The following is a 16,914-nucleotide window of genomic DNA, read 5'->3' as shown; positions in this document are numbered from 1 at the left end:
TATAAAATTGTTTGTCATACCGGCTTATTTACTGCCGATCATTGGCATATTTTGAAGATGGCGGATTACGACGGTAAACAATTTGGTTACTACCGAAATTATTTCACAAATGTCGAATAATCTGTTGAGATAACTCTTTTATTCTAAATGACAAGATTGGGAAATTGTAATCTACTTATTTTTATCTTTGGTCGTCGGCTGTAAGAAATGAAACAAAGTTAATGTTTTATTTGAATTTATTTACACAAATCAGGGACGTATATACGTCCCTGCACAAATTAATGTCATACTGCAGTAATGATATAATGTTTTTCGGGAGGTGATCAACAAACTGATAGATATATAGAAGTATAGTCGATTTTATCCATTGCTTGAATTTCTTATACACATTTTCTATATAAAAAACACTTTTAGGCTTGGGACCTCTCTCTCTCTCTCTCTCTCTCTCTCTCTCTCTCTCTCTCTCTCTCTCTCTCTCTCCTTACATAAATATAAATGACTGAATTGATGTATAGTTGATATTTTGCCTCTGGTATACTGGTAGCGGGTACATAAAAAAGGAAACCTTTAGATTCATTCCTGTAAGAAAATAAATTAATGATATCGAAATGCTGCGTATACCGTTAGGTATACCTACATGGTTTTTTATTTACTTAAAGTAAAGATTGCCTCTATAATTTGCACTAGATGTAAAAAATATGAATATTGATCATCCTATCCATTCGTGATATGACAATTAAGCTTTAATTGCTTCACTTTATTTTATTGCTTATTTTATTGCATGAATTATATTGCTCAATTATTATAAATGATTAATTTAAAAGTACATCATCATTTCCTCTTGAATTTATTTGATGTTTATTACAATTCATTGAGTGCAACATGATTCAGAGGTAGTTTTAAATGCCTGGGGAATGCATGCATTGAACACATCATGCACACAATATTAAAAATCTGAATTTGAAATTTACTTTCAAAATCTATTTTATAGCTTTTATAAAACCATTAATAAATGTTTAGTCACTAATTTTCCTATGGTAACCCTATCATGTCAAACAGGTATAGTCATGTTTAGAATATTTTACCTTATTATAATAGTGTAGTATGCAAACATCTGTTTTATATGTATTAATAGGATGGAAATATGTCAATTTTACTTTGACTCACTATAGTTTGAAGGTGATTTAAATGTGTAAAATAAAGTTTTATCAGAATATGTATATAGAGAATATAGCTCCTCAATTTATCACATGTCCTCTGCAGTAAAACATTTTAATGCTTGTGTAATACATATTTTTTGTACTGGGCCACTGAAAGATGATTGTTAAGACATTTATTCCTTATGGTGTTGGGTTTGGACAAAAACAAGATTCCTGATAAGTAACTCATTAATCCGGGGGCAATACCTTTAAATAAGAAATCTGTTTTATTTGATCATCATGAATGTTTGATCTACCTGAGCACTAGCTATTTAAATGCTGGCAGGATATCGACGCTTTACTTCTTAGTTTTGTCCTAAATATTTTTCACTATATATCTTTTAACGTTGTAATATATAGGGTACGTGCCTCAACTACTACAGCCAAAAAAAAAAAAAAATGATATATGGCTGAACAAATAATATATCATGTTCTTAAAGAAATAGGTGCTTACATATCATTCAATGTCAGGAAACTAAAAGTTTTGACATTTTGGATTGATCTTTGTTGGTAGAAACCTTATCAATATTTTTTATTCACCAAGGCATTGAAGTTTTAAGTTTAAGTTTACTCATAAGAACTGTATGTAATTCAAAAACCCATTGAGAGTCTGTTGATCTTTACCTCAATAATCATGTAGACGTAAGAGCCATAAGATAAAACGGTTTGTTAGCTTTAAAAGTTTGTTTAAGCTTCAGTCTTTTAATATTTTAGAAGTTGTTCTCAATTAACTTAGTATTAGGATTATTGATGTTATTATGACCAGTGCATTTCTGTTCTTACATATGAATCAATAAAAATCACATTACTTTTAGATAAATATCCAAAAAAGTTGCTGGATCTATACATTTCAGGCCTCAAAACATTTCATTCCAAAATAAATTAAATACCAAAAAACAAATTATTATAGTAAGTTATATTTCCCCACTGTTTCCCTTGTATTTATTCTGTTATATAATTGTCAAACATTTGTTGAAAAAAATTATATAATCATCTTGATTATCCATGTTATTAAATTTTTAACTTTCAGCTAATCGAAACGTAGCCAGGAAACCATGCAGGCAATGTGGACGACAGTTTGTTCCAGAGTCTCTGGTAACTTGACTTTCTTGAAAATTGATGTTTATAAAGTATTTCACAAAATATTTGATGTATTGTTTGCACAGAAACCTGTAAAAACATTTATCATTTTGTAGAACATATCTGTGAGAATATATAGGTTCTTAAATTTTTTCTGCCGGAAAGATGATCCTCAATCTTATTAGCACAAAACTTGCTATGTACATGTATGTTACAATTAAACACAGGTACAGCAAAAGCCAAGTCAGTTTTATTCACAGTTCTGATCTTAAAACATTTGAAAAAAAAATTTGGATGTTCGTAACAAAATAAGTCAATAACAAATAAGGACTTGATTCACACCAGCCATTTTTATGTTTTTAAAAACTACAATACATGTACGGTATTACATAATTAAATTTTTTTTTATAATGTTTAAATTTTTTTTTTTTTGCAGGCAAAACATGAACCTTCTTGTATAAAAGCTGCAAACAAGAAGAGGAAGGTCTTTGACTCGGCCAAGCAGAGATCTGAAGGCACTGAAGTCAACTACAGACAAATCAAACAGGCCCAGAAAAAGGTGAATGACTGGGCATATCACAGATATTAAATAACATTTATTTTTAAAAATCAAAACTACCGCTAAATGTTATAGACTTCCCCAGTACAAGTTTATTTTAAGCATAAACATAGTGAATAATATGTGTTTTCAGTATTTTTTCCACTCAACTTAATTGTATTTTACAGGCCGCACAAATATAGCCATTAGTATTGATAATTGGTGCAAATTTAAGATATTATGCTGTAGACTACTAGCTTCTAGGGAAATAGGAAAGCCGTGAGCATTTGAAAATTCTAGTGCAGCCAGCTAGGAAATAAGGATTTTTATGTGGAATGTGTTGTTTTGCGTGTTGCTGCCTTTTAAATGATGTGGATGCGTATGTTCGTATCTGCGTAAAGGTATCATTACAGGAAGTTAAAGCCCCAAAAAGTAATTGGCGTGCAAAGCATGAGGATTTCATCAACACTGTCCGAGCTGCCAGGGGAGTCAGTATTGCCATGCAGCGAGGGGACCCTCTGCCTCCACCCCCACCCCCTTCCATTAATCCAGGTAAAAGAGATATAGAGTTTAATGTTTATTTTTACAGGGACATTGCATGACTATTATTCTGTCTTGTAATCTGTATGAACCAGCAATCTAATTAAAATTAGACTTGGAATCCCGCTCCTCTACGATACGCTATACTTGGAATTCCGCTCCTCTACGATTTGCTATACAAGTATACTTGTATAGCGTATCGTAGAGGAGCGGAATTCCAAGTCTAATTTTAATTAGATTGTATGAACCAGATTGCATGATTTTGGAACCAATCAACATATTCTTGGTTGTATCTTTAATATAGACTATGTGCAATGCCCGTACTGTGCCCGTCGTTTCAATGAGAAAGCTGCTGAGCGCCACATAAACTTCTGTAAAACTCAACAACAGAGGATCCCCAACAAGCCTAAAGCAGATCCTCGTGCTGCCGCTAAACAGAATGTTAGAACACAGGTATGTACTAGCCGAGCAGATCAAATAGTAGCCAACATGCTACAACGTTCAATTTTTTTTTAATGAAAAAAAAAAATAAATTCAGGAAGACTGCGCTTTAAGTCATATGTTTCATAATCTTGCTGTTTCAAAGAAGGACTTCTAGCTGAGAGTAAAAATCTACTTGTAGATGACAAAATTACTATCTAATCATCAATTATTGAATGACACAGGAAAAATATACTTTAGTCATTGTTCATGGAAATGATGAAAAATTTTATTGTATATGCAGGGGGTTATTTTGATAGGTTTGACTTTGCTGATAAAAGTTAATTTTTGCTGAAGTTAAATATGGTGGCTCCTTTTAATTAATACCAAAATGCCATAAAATTGCATGGTTAAGCTTGTCTATATATACTTAAATAGACTTCTGAACAATTTTCATCTTGCCAAAATTACAAGCTTAAATTTATTGTTATACGTACCTGTTGATCTCTGAAATTTACAAAGTTTACTTCTGTCTAATAAACATTACGTGTATATCATGAATAAAGTATTAAAATTGGTTTTAAAAATAAATGAAAAATAATTAAGAGTTACTGCCCTTTGTACAGACTTCTTAATACATGTACTATATAAATGTGTATGGATATGAACTATTAAATAAAAAAAATATAATTCAAGAATCAAACTTAATTGAGAACTTTGGGTGGCACAGGACCCTTAATTTGAGGTTATCAATGTGAATGAAAGTACACATATGTATCATATTATTTAAAATATAATCTATGTTTTAAAATTTGATTTTTTTTAGCTGTACAATATTTGACAAAAAAGGCATTGGAAAAAATCTTATAAATGCATTTTTCAAAATTTTCTCTTGAAGTACCAGCCTCCGAAACCAAAAACCAAAACAGAGAGTTCCCCAGGGTATGGGGGAGCAGGTACTAGGGGGAGTCCAGCGACCCAAGCAGGGAGAGGTGCAGGTAAGAAAAGTTTACTCTAATAAAATATAGAGATGTTTGCATGCTAACTGCTTGATGCATATACAATAACCTTACATATATATGATGTAGCTTTTATTGACTCAAATCTGCAAAGATGTATAATATCTGAATCTTGAATCTTTTTTGTATGCATATTACTGGACTTTTTTTGAATGTTAAGTCTGATACTGAATGAAACACTGTAATACTAGTATAATTATGTTGTTAGAAGCCTATTTCTTATGAGGTCTGTTTTTAATGATTATTTTAATATTTTATGTAAATTTGATATGATAAACAAATTAGCCTAATTTCTTACAACTGAAGATTTTGATTTAAAATGATCAACCTATAAAAGTTAATTTATCTATAGTTTGAGATGCATAATTTCAACAATGCACATTTAATCGTATGATTTTGTGCAGATATATTATCAATTACATATACATTAACTTTTCTCTTGAGGTAAAAAATATTACAAATATAGTATTATTTTCGAATCTTATGTCAAAATCAACAATGTTCTTTGTAAGCTTTTTTAAATTAAGGCTTTGTGAAGGGAGCTTAAATTGAAACAATTGGTATTTTGTTAACTTTGATCATCTCAAATTTCTGAGACCGATGCAGTATTTTTACTCATATAGATGCTTTTATACTACCACTTTAATCGTTTTTGTAACTTTAGGACATAAAAAACCACTAAATTGCCAGCAAAAGACCCTGCTCCTAAGTCTTCTTCCTGTAATATCTTATGACAAGGTATCTGCTGCGAAGGCTAGCTATCTGTGTGCTGTTACATTTCTCTGTGTATGGTTGGTTTATATACGTATACAGCTATGCTCCTCTGTATATATAGCTTTAAATGGCTTTTCTCATTAATTTTCAAATAATTTACTGTTCGTAGTGCAATTGTCATAACAGTATATTTATATGAAAACTAACTACTAAATGTATAGTCCAGACATTTTGCTTCTTTATTTGTAAACATAATATGATAAATACATGACATTGTATGTATATTCAGGGTTGTCTCTAAAAATTGAAGTAGAAGGAGGAAATGAAAAGGTAGCAGGGGGTTCTGGGGGTCTTGCTTAAAGCTACATTGTGTTTGAAATGTAATAATAGCCAGGTAATTAAGGCATTATAGGCGGGGGAATTCCCCCTCTCCCGGGTCTTAGAGACAACCCTGTATATTATAACCATTATAGTCATGCTATACTGATTCATTTGCTATTAACTGACCCCTTTTCTATTCCTAACAATTAAGTCAAATTTATGCAAAACATAAATTTTTTGTTGTAACTGTTACAACATTCAATAATGGAAATTATCATTTTGATAATAAAGATTTATCTGAGAAAGATTTCTTTATGGAAAGAAATATAATGTTCAACTTTATTTATTGTAAAATATTAATTGTTAATTTCAGTTGTGTCCAATATGCATGGAAGAGTGGTCATGAAATTAACCAAACTTTAAAAAAAAAAATTCCTAATTTTTATAATCTAAAAAATCCCTCAATTTTCTAACTTAATTATAGAGTTGATAACTGTTCATCACTTAACTGATCAACCAATTTCCATTTGAAAATATCTGAGGTTTTGTTTCCCTTTTCTGAAGTACGCTGTAGTTCGATCTGTAAAACTTTTCTTGTAATTTCCAAAATCTCCTCTTCTCCTTAAAGAGGATGAACTTTGTGTTTTGTTTTAAATATGTCAAATTAAAGGTACAGTTACTACAAACTGCAAAGATTATAAAGTTATACTACTTGAACCAACAAAATCAATTAATAATATGAATATTAAAATATAACTTTTAATATGTTGCTTTATACAAAAAAATGAGTTTTTTTTTTTTATAAAAGAATCCATTCATCGAAACATACATTGTATATATTAGGCAGTATAACAAGGATGAAATTAAAATTTTTACTATTATGAATTTCAATCTTTAACCATAGAAATGTTATTCAAGACAAATTTACATACAGTAATCTAAATTACTCCCTTTTTAAACTTGTTCTTTTTTCAAAATATTAAGGAGATTCTTTGATGAGGTTTCATAATCCTGCATGATGGCACTTACTAAATGTATTGACAAAATTTAAGTACTCTTACTCTATTTCTAAATTTTTTTGGGATAATTAGTAGTTGTATGTACACAAATGTACGGAAATGAACATGTAAATTATTGTTTGTATTTATTTAAAAAATCATTTAACAAGAATTAATCAAAAGACTGCCAAAGAATTTAAACTCTATAAATCCCTAGCATTCATGCCGCTAATAAATTAAGTTTTACAAGCTAAATGATGCATTGAAAAAACTTATTGCTTCATACATATTATATGAGAAACTATTATCAATATTTCTTTGTCATGGTTGATGATGTATTTCCGTTAGAATCGTGACAAAAGTCATGGAAGATAATGTTTGATAGTAAGCTTTTGTTCCACTTAAGAAAAAGTATCTGTGGCCTAGATTTGAGCTCATTTCCTCCACAATTTTAGCTTGCATAATGGCTTTATAATGACCTTGATCAAATCCAACTTTTAAGTTCTACTAGGTCAGCGCATTGATTGGAACTGCTTTGATCTCAGACTGCAAATTGAATTATAGCTTTCGATAAAATGGACATTAATACTGGAAGACAGTTATTGATATATGTATAAAAAAATAAATCATTCACACCCAACTAAGAATTACTATAAAACTTTTCATTTAGACGGAATGGAGTTGCCCAAAATGGAATTTTCGGATTTCCGTTTTCCTGTTAAGTGAACTGCATGCTTCTTGTGAAGGTGTGCCATACATTAATCACTATTATATACACTGTATTGTGGGTTAAATTATTTTGGCATGACATTGTGTGGAATCTAGTGGTGTTTAGAAGTAAGAGTATGGTTCCATTTTTTCTTTTATACATTTTGAAAAAATCTTGAATTTCTGTCATGCCAGTTTTTTGATAATCATCAACATTAACAAACTGCATGTCCTCCAACTTAAAATGATTCCTTAGGAATCATTTTAAGTTGGTGCCAACTTAGGTTCATTTATATTCTTGTTACAAATGCACTCTAAGGAATCTTTTTAGTTACCTTAGGCTAGTATTTTGATAAGAGTTTAGTAGAATGTCTGTCAATTTGTGAAGTAATTCCCTTGGATTTGTCAATAGAACACCACCTGAGTCTCTCAGATTGCCTTTTATTAATCAGTTGATGGTATTAATGCTCGATTTTTACCTTAAATTTAATTATTTTTTCTAGAAACTCTGTCTACCAATTTATTGTAACTAAATATATCTATTTATTTTGCTACAGTCACTAATTGGTGAAAGAAAAAAATTTGCAAATACCAGGCTTCGTCACCTTTAATAGAACTCTTTGAATACTTTTATTCAATTAATTTGCTTCCCTGAAATGTTCTTCTTTCCCATTTCTGCATTAGCTCAGCAATTATTTACATGTACCCTACATTAAAGCAATTTGAGCTGTATTTTTAAAAATTTTATTTTGCTCCAAAAACATGCTAGTATGATAGATCTGCGTGTAAACTACTCTTATGATAAATAAGATTTGAAAGAATCATTAATTTTCATCAGAAGAAAGATTTCTAAGGCTTCTAAGGAATATATAGCAGATCAATTTTTGTACAGGACGACAATAATTCAATTTTGCTTCATTTAAGGCTTCTTTACGGCTTTTCCAATAAAAATATGGCTAACAGAACATTAAAAACTATGAAATTTGTGTCATTCAAGTAGAAAATAACATTTTTTGTAAAAAAAAAATTTCAGCATGAAAATTGCAGCTCATATTGCTTTAACTTTTTTTAGGATATAGATCATTGGCTTACATTTATATACAAATGTAATATACATCATGTAAGAGCATTCCAATCTCTTAAATTGTCTAAAACATTCACTTTGCAATCATCACTCAGTCTTCTAATTTTGTTTCCTTTTTAGCTCACCTTTGCCAAAGACTTTTCACATATTTACATACCGGTATATTTTTTTCTCTTGAACATTTTGCCAATTTAAAACAAACCAGACACAAAGCACCAGTCACTGAATTGTAAAATTATCATAGAGAAAAGCATGAAGGAATTTCAATCCCAACTTATTCTGTAGTCTTAAGAGACCTTAATCTCAGCGAGATTCATCAAAACTGAAAATTTTTGACGGACGTCTCTTCCAAATCTCAGACCAGTGCCACACAAAGTTATTCAGGAAAATTTGCCCCAACAACATATCAAAGAAATCCTTTTCTTTAGTTCTGTAAGAGAATTGGTTGTTCATTTAGCATTCCTTTGAGGCTTTTACCAGTTGTGTCATTCACTCTCACACTCCATTGGTTGAACATTTATTTTGTTTGGCATCTGTTTAGCCTCTCTCAATTTGTCCAGCATTTGTTCACTGATAGGAATAATTGAAAGTTTCATGATCTTTATTGGATTTTTACAGCATACTTCTTTCAGTTAGGTGCTTCCCCTGGTGACAGTTGGTCTTTTTGGGTTCCTTGTTTGATGACTGAAGCTAGTACTTAAAAATAGAATTATATAAGGAGAGAACAGGAAACTCTTATTAGAAACATCTTTCTTAGTGTTTCTGCAAACTTGATGAAAAGTATTGATTTGATGCAAGACAATTCTAGGCTTAATCCTATAAATTATGCACTAAATCCACGGAAGCATTATCAGAATTGAAAATGAATATCTATTTATTGTGATTAACTACCATTAAAATGCATCTATAGTAGTAAAATGAAAATTTAACATTAATCATTTGTTTTTCAAGTGAACTCGTAATGTACCGGCTACATGTGTCTTTCTACATGTATTAATATGGCAATACCTTTTTGTTCTTTCTCAGGAATGGGTGGAACTCCTCCAAGCGTGAGTGGCCGACAGCCCAACTCCTACGCCAGGGGGCGTTCTACCGCCACAACCAGTACCCACCAGGTGAGTTATTTAGTAAATACCAAGTTAATAAATTACTTAACTGTTTTCTTACCGTTTTCAGTCCTTCAAATGATGAGTTTATCTCTAGTTAGTTGTTTCATAGATATATGTTATAATTCTATTTTAGTTATTAAAGGGCTGTTCTGTTTTATTTGTCATTTTCACCATCTCTTTGCTAAAATATGCTTTACTGTATGATTTTGCACATTATGTTTATTTCTTTTTGCAATGGATATGTACTCTTTCAATGTTGTTTTGTTAATTATCACAAGGTGTTGGTGCACAACCAATTTAAAATGTGAAGGCACACTGGATTTTGGGTAGTTTTGTTGAGGTGATGGTCAAATTTCTAATAATAATGCAATTCCATTCTTTCCATAATTTAACATGTAGATTATGGTACATTAAACTTATTATGAAATGTTTAAACCAGACCTCCCAAACAGATTGATTACATAGGTAGCAAAGGTTTCCTTTTAATTCGTGGTGCATTCAAAGACCTGCCATAAAAACATTGATTAGAGGCATTGAATTAGTACTTGAAATGTTAAGTAAATTCCGTAGCCACAAACTTTGTATACTATAGTAATGTCCAAAGTTTTATTATCGTACACCTATATCTTTCATCAGAAACTAGAGGGACATTGATACATATACAGATTTTAACATTAATGATTTCCAAATAAGTTTTAGGCGGTGTTATTAAATCCGTAAACAAGTCTGCAGACAAAGGAGATGCCTTTCAAACATTGGTTGGCTGGTTTTTAACCGGCATTATATTCATTAGTGAAAGGTTAATGAAACACATCACAGAGATTTATCTTACAGCAAACCACTCCGAGAATAGAGCAATATATTTCATGGAATAATTCATCCACTCACAAACAGGAGACAGAAAGTCAAGCAGCTCTTTTCCCAAAAGCTGTCAAATTCTCCGCCTCATTGCCTCCCAAATATCCCAACAAAGGAGAAGAGATAATTAATCATGTAAAAAATCCAGATGAACAGTCTGCAGGTCCTGCAATAAATGATAGTTCTGATGTCGTCTGGGCTAAGCCGATTGTTCATAAACGGATGTTACAGCCATTACGAAATGGACAAGATTTGGTAATTTGCAGGCCAAAGCATGATGTCTTTTCTCTAATAAGGCTTTATAATAATAAAGTGTTTCTACTACCGTTAACAATCTGAAATAAGGATTCTAATTAGTTTAGTCAATTTATTTAGGCCCTAAAATGATCAAGGGCCGATAATTTATTGGTTTGCATGGCTTTACAAATCACTACATGACCTTCTGTATGCGTGCATTTGCTTACTTGTCTAGTAATTAATAGAATACATTACTGATTATCATGATCAGATCTTGATAGTGTTATGAATTAACTGAGTGAAATTTGTACATAAATAATGTTGAATTTTGATCATACTAACCTATTTTACAAGATAAATAAACCCATATCGCATAGAGCAAGCATGTTTTGCAATGATACTGCATCCGTTCATTGACGTTTATATTGAACATGTCGAAAATATTTAACCGATTTCTTTACATTTGATACTTAAGTTTAACAGAGAAAAAATCCATAACCAGTGTAAAAAGATGTTCATGACCCTCTTAACTTAAATCATTGTTACCCAAATATAGTTCTTTTTTATAATTTGCTCGACATTTTGTAGTTTTAACATCCTTAAAGTATAGTCATATGTTGGGTTAATGCTATCTACCATTATTGTGATGCAGCCATAAGCGATATTCTTGTCTCAGTTTTCATGGTGTAAACATTACCAGAAGGCATAGTGAGTATCAGGAAAGATCAAGTAAGACCAGAAATGTATTGCCAAAAAGAGGGATGGGATAACATTAATGCTACGAAAGGAAACTCACCAGTTCAAGGATATTTATGTGCATTGGAAACGAGAATCGGATTCTTATTCTATTAAGCGGCTTATGTAGAGAACCTATACTACATTAAGGGAAGATTCATTAATTTTATCTTACCTTTAAGCAGGGAGTCTGACTTTGGTATTTTTAGTGGCATTTACCGGATTTCGATGAAAAAAAGTAATTGAAATATGGCTGAATGAAAGCATAGCGATTCCTTGAAGACCCGGAGTGTCTTTCGACTTCAGTACCATTAACTTCACTCAGAAGCCTAAGATAAATGTCTGTAATAAAAATCATGCATGTACGTCTGCTGTGATACTGAACACTTTATCTTACGGAGCTCTAACTATAGGTTTTGTTGCCCGTAGCACATATTTGTCAAGGATTGCTATATCACTCCAATCGGATGTAGAGTTCTAAAGCTCCAGAGGACATGAGAATGAAAAATTATCATTTTTCAGTTGTTGCCTTTTTTGATTTTGTTCTAGCTTTTAAACAGTGAATATTTTTACATTTTTATCTAAAAGACAATTTAAGGGACTTTAATACATTCAAACTGCTTTATTGGATTGATGGTGACAAATCGTATATAAATTAAAAGCGAAAACATATTTTACATTTCTTACGAACTTATTCTAATGACAAACAGTCACACTGAACTCTGTCTATTAAAAAAAAATTGTTGAAAGGAATAAAAAATCCAATGATTCGCCTATTTACACCAGCAGAATCGATCTCTTTCAAAGTTCAAATATTCAAAGTAAATAAAAAGAATTCTTTATGGGCATACAAATAAAACCCAAAATGCATTATGGGATGTTTAGGAAAGAAAATCGTTTGTTTTTGCATGTATTCCAAATGTTTACTCGTGAATGGTTAACAAAATGTGTTGTTAAATTCTGAGTAAGATAATTTAACAAAGATTAACTACGCTTGTACCAACTAATTCATTTCTTTGTTATTTTGCTTCAAACTGACCTAAGACATTTGTTCGTAACTTAATAATGAAAGCACACCAAGAGCTACAGTTGTTGTCTAATTGAATTTGGTTTTGTGGATATTATAGGGGAATTTATGAGATAATTATAAGGAAATGGTCTTGTATGCTATTTGTATAGCTTATCACATTTTCATTTAATGGAAGAAGCACATTTGGTTTGTTATTGCAAACACTGTGACGTCACTTCGTACTTTAATGATTATGTATTTAGGGCAGTGACTATGGCGATGATTCGTTGTTTGATGGAAATGGGCGTGCCCTTCGAACCGGTCGAGATGGCCGGGCCTATCAAGAGGCCCGGCGGGAAATACATTCTGCGGGCATTAAAAGCACGTCAAATAGTCGCCTCATGAGGTATCTCTTCCTTCCACGTCACTCTGATTTTACCACCGTTTGTGTTAACGTTGCCAAATTTACGTCATTGTTGTTGCTGTTGTTCTCGCTAAAATTTACGTCTGCATTTAACTCCATTTCATTGTATTTGGTTCTTTTAATATTACCTTTCATTGTTACATTTAGTTTTCCTATTTTGTTTTATAAGACGCCACAAATCTGCGTAAGTAAAATGCATGGGTATATATGTGACCAGTTCAGTTGCATGGATATTTGTTTTGATTAGTAGAATTAACATGGAAAATATATGTACATTAATTGATATAATTAAAAATCCATTGTCTTAATAAAGAGACTTTGGGCAATAAAAGTTGATATATTTTTATTTTGTATCTTCTTTCCTTCTGAAAACCTTTGAATTTGCACCTCGACTTATTTTATCGAAGACCTTTTTTTTTTTTTTTTTTTTTTTTTTTTTAAAACCAACAGTTTATTTGAATCAAAATCGATGTATTAAGACAATGTGTATTAATAAGGACCATATTCTTCATACATGCTTTTAGCGCGAACAGTTTACCTAAAGAAGAAAAAGCGGTAAATTGTTAAAGTGCAACCTTCTCAAAAAGCTGAGAAAATGGCGCTGCTAGTTTTCTTGCGATAGCCAGCAGATGTTGTTTAAGGTTATGATCTATGAAGTAATTTTTTATCATTGTATGATCTTAATTTTTATGTTTTTATTCAATACAATAACAGTAAATTCAGTTACATTTGTAGTCTACTTGTTTATTTATAACGAGTTAACTAAATCTAAATTGTCGAAAATACAATTAAAAAAGAAGAAAATTCAAAACTTGCCAATGGGCAATGTCTGCTATACTAACAGAAATATGTTTGAATTCTCTAAAGAGTAATTGTGTATGAATTCGTCTTTATTAACTTTTGCAACACATTTCATTGTCAAGTTAGTCCAATTTTTTGTATCTTTTACACGGGAGCATGATCTTAAAATCTTCTTTGTAGTTTTCTAATTTTTCCCCCTAATATAACTGCAATTACGCATTCCAATATTTATCCCAACCAGTCAACATGTCTAGTCCCATATATTTGTGATTGAAATTAAGGGAAGAGAAATGTTTGAAATTGCAGCATCATGATCCCGGCCGTAATCGCTTTCTTATTTATAAATGTCGTACTAAGCACGGAAACTGATTACAAGACACAAAGCCGTGTCTCTAATTCTATATACCAAGTTGGAATAACTTAGAATAATGGGTTTTACTAACATTGAGTAAGGAAACAGATGCATTTGTGTTAACTGATACAGTCTGCACAATATATACTTCGTGGTTTCTAATGGATTAACTATAATTAATAAAAGTGGGGAATCTGTGGAGGAAATTCTTATAAATGTAGGCACACTTATTACCAATTGATTTTGGTTTTGTTAACGAATTTTCATACTCAACAATAAAACCACATTAAGTTTTGCTCATTAATATTTGATGACTTTTTAGCCAAGATGATGATTGCATTTCATTTTCATTTTCTTTGTGTATAATGCCTTGTATTTATTCAATTAAAAAAATCAACCTTTTATGGTTGTATTTGTAATCGCATGTGCTCTCTTTGCCACTTTCAACCTATGTCTTTGCTGACTTTTTACACTATTAGGACTTTCCTTAGGGTGGTGAGTCATGATAATTGTAACGACTTCTTCATTCATGCATCATTCTGTGCAACTCCTAAATACGTATCATTAAAATGAGAGTAGAATTTTGTTCGAATTATATGGTAAAAAATCATAGTTTACTTCAGTGCTGTACAGCCATGAGGACGATAATCATCGATTATTGCATTGTTAGATTGATTAAAACTGTAGAGTCGTTATCTTTTGCCCGAAAACTATTTTATATGAGCCCTTAGAAATGTAACATCAGTAAAGATAAAATATCTTAGTTTCTAAAGGCGACACCATATAGTATCGCGTATCGCTATTATCTTTTGACTCATCAGCACTTTAAAATGAACATTAAATTATCTTAAAATTTGCCGTTACTGATATAAGTACAGTACAAGAGTATTATGTATAAAAGTCTGTCTTCGTTAAGATGGCAAGTAAACACCAGAAAATAAAGAAAAAAAAAAGATATTGACAAGTTGAATATCTAATATACATTTATACTTTTAGATATTTATTCTTTTAGACCTAAATGTTTTCATGATCATCAGTAATATATGTCTTTACTTTGACAGAGGCGCTACTAAAGGCGGCACTAATTCCTCCGGAGTGATACATTATGGATTAAAAGAGTCGGAGTCTGGATATTATAGCAGTAGTTCAGAAAATGACCATATGAATTCACATTCAAATGGGAGCTCAAATAACCGGAAAAATTCTCTGGGCAAAGGAGGTGCGAAGTTTTGCCATGAATGTGGAACAAAATACCCATTATCAGAAGCCAAGTTTTGTTGTGAGTGTGGTGTGAGAAGAATGGGCTTCACATAATACAAAAATTAGTTTGTCAAATTGTATATAATTATATAACAAAACAGTTCATTTACCTATTGGTTTATATCATATTGTCTATTATTTATTTTTATTTTACCAAATTTCACTTACTTGGTACTGTTAAGGTAAACCAACTGAGTTCAAAATCAGTTGTAACCAATTCTGCTATAAGAGAGGTTTTTTGCGCTGTCAGCATATATTTTTGCTAGCCTTTTCTGAAATGTCCAAATTTTTACATATGTGTAATTTCCTTATTACTAGATCACTAGGTTTAAATGCTTTTAAATGCACGAGTGAAACTATTTATTTACTCCAAAGCTATAAACATGTTTGCAGCGTATTGTTAACCCTTATATATATTTACATATAATGTAATTAGATGTTTGCTTGTTTTTTTTACTCTTGATGGATCGTAAATTTTCAATCAATTAGGTTGTGAGCATTTTCCCAGATAGTCAGTTTGATTATTGTTTTCTGTAATTAACACATACTAGTATATGGATTGAGCTTAATTTTTTTGCTCCACTGAGTATAAATGTTCCGTCCGTTAACTGTTTTATATGCTTTTGCATGCTATCTACATAAGAAACCTTTCAATATATATATTTGCTCAGTTGGAGGAAATATTACTCATTTGTATGCCTATGTCCATGTTCAATGTACATGTATGGCACACGTATTGATAAGTTTATACATTCATGCATTATCTATAGTGTTTTACAATGAGAACCAATTTAAACTTGTCATTCACAAAGAATTCGTTATGGTATTGTAAGGGGTTAACGATCGATTTTTAATGTGGTTGATTTTTTTCGTCTTTGATTTGATAATCTGGAATTGAATGAACTGTGGAAAGTAATTAAAAACTTTGCTCTCCCTATGGATAATGAAAAAAAATGATATACAAATCCTGTTATACATTCCTTGTATACATCTTATTTAATTGACTTTCATCTCAAAGACATGTACAAGAAAAGGCACACTAGATACGTTTGTTTAATGAGCACTAAAACGATTGTGTACATTGTAGCATCGTTGTACACGTACATTTTCAATGCAAGTCAGAATTGTCTTTTGTTCACATATATGGTTTATTAGAATTTTTTTCAAGATTTAGTAAGCTTATGTAGTTTATGTTTACTTTTTAATTTATTTTGAAGGTAGTTGTAATTGATATTATATATAAATATGCAATAAAATACATGTTGAGACAACCGTTTTATTTTCTACCGAGTTAACGCTAAAGCACCTGCATATTCCAACATTAATGATAATTGTACTGTATACAGGGTTATTTTCGCCCTTCTACACTACAGTTTTGCCCCTTCTTAAATTCACCCAGACACAATTTAGTTTAAAAAGTGATAATATAAGATATTGGAAATTGCAAAGTCTTAAATTCGCCTGCTGACAACGAGAGCAAAAGGGGCAAAAATAAGACTTTAGCGAAT

General features: G+C 31.1%; 1 protein-coding gene across 4 annotated transcripts; it reads left to right on the top strand.

The window, feature by feature from the left end:
* The first annotated feature begins 1 nt into the window (after position 1).
* Positions 2 to 16,677, top strand: LOC128186630 (zinc finger C2HC domain-containing protein 1A-like). Of its 4 annotated transcripts, none has more exons than XM_052856475.1 (11): positions 2 to 73; positions 2,230 to 2,294; positions 2,716 to 2,838; positions 3,231 to 3,369; positions 3,662 to 3,810; positions 4,676 to 4,775; positions 9,648 to 9,736; positions 10,565 to 10,843; positions 12,833 to 12,975; positions 13,163 to 13,177; positions 15,208 to 16,677. In XM_052856475.1, exons 1-11 carry the CDS (start codon positions 58 to 60, stop codon positions 15,458 to 15,460), a joined length of 1,371 nt encoding a protein of 456 aa, XP_052712435.1. In that variant the 5' UTR covers positions 2 to 57; the 3' UTR covers positions 15,461 to 16,677. The 4 variants fall into 4 exon arrangements, with proteins under 4 accessions (XP_052712435.1, XP_052712427.1, XP_052712449.1 ...); XM_052856467.1 differs by having other exon boundaries at positions 3,219 to 3,369; XM_052856489.1 differs by lacking the exon at positions 10,565 to 10,843 and having other exon boundaries at positions 3,219 to 3,369.
* Positions 16,678 to 16,914: the final 237 nt, after the last annotated feature.

Source organism: Crassostrea angulata, chromosome 1, assembly GCF_025612915.1.
Source record: "Crassostrea angulata isolate pt1a10 chromosome 1, ASM2561291v2, whole genome shotgun sequence".
Lineage (NCBI taxonomy): Eukaryota > Metazoa > Mollusca > Bivalvia > Ostreida > Ostreidae > Magallana > Magallana angulata.
Note: the sequence above shows the minus strand (reverse complement) of the source record. Positions and strands in the feature narration are given on the sequence as shown.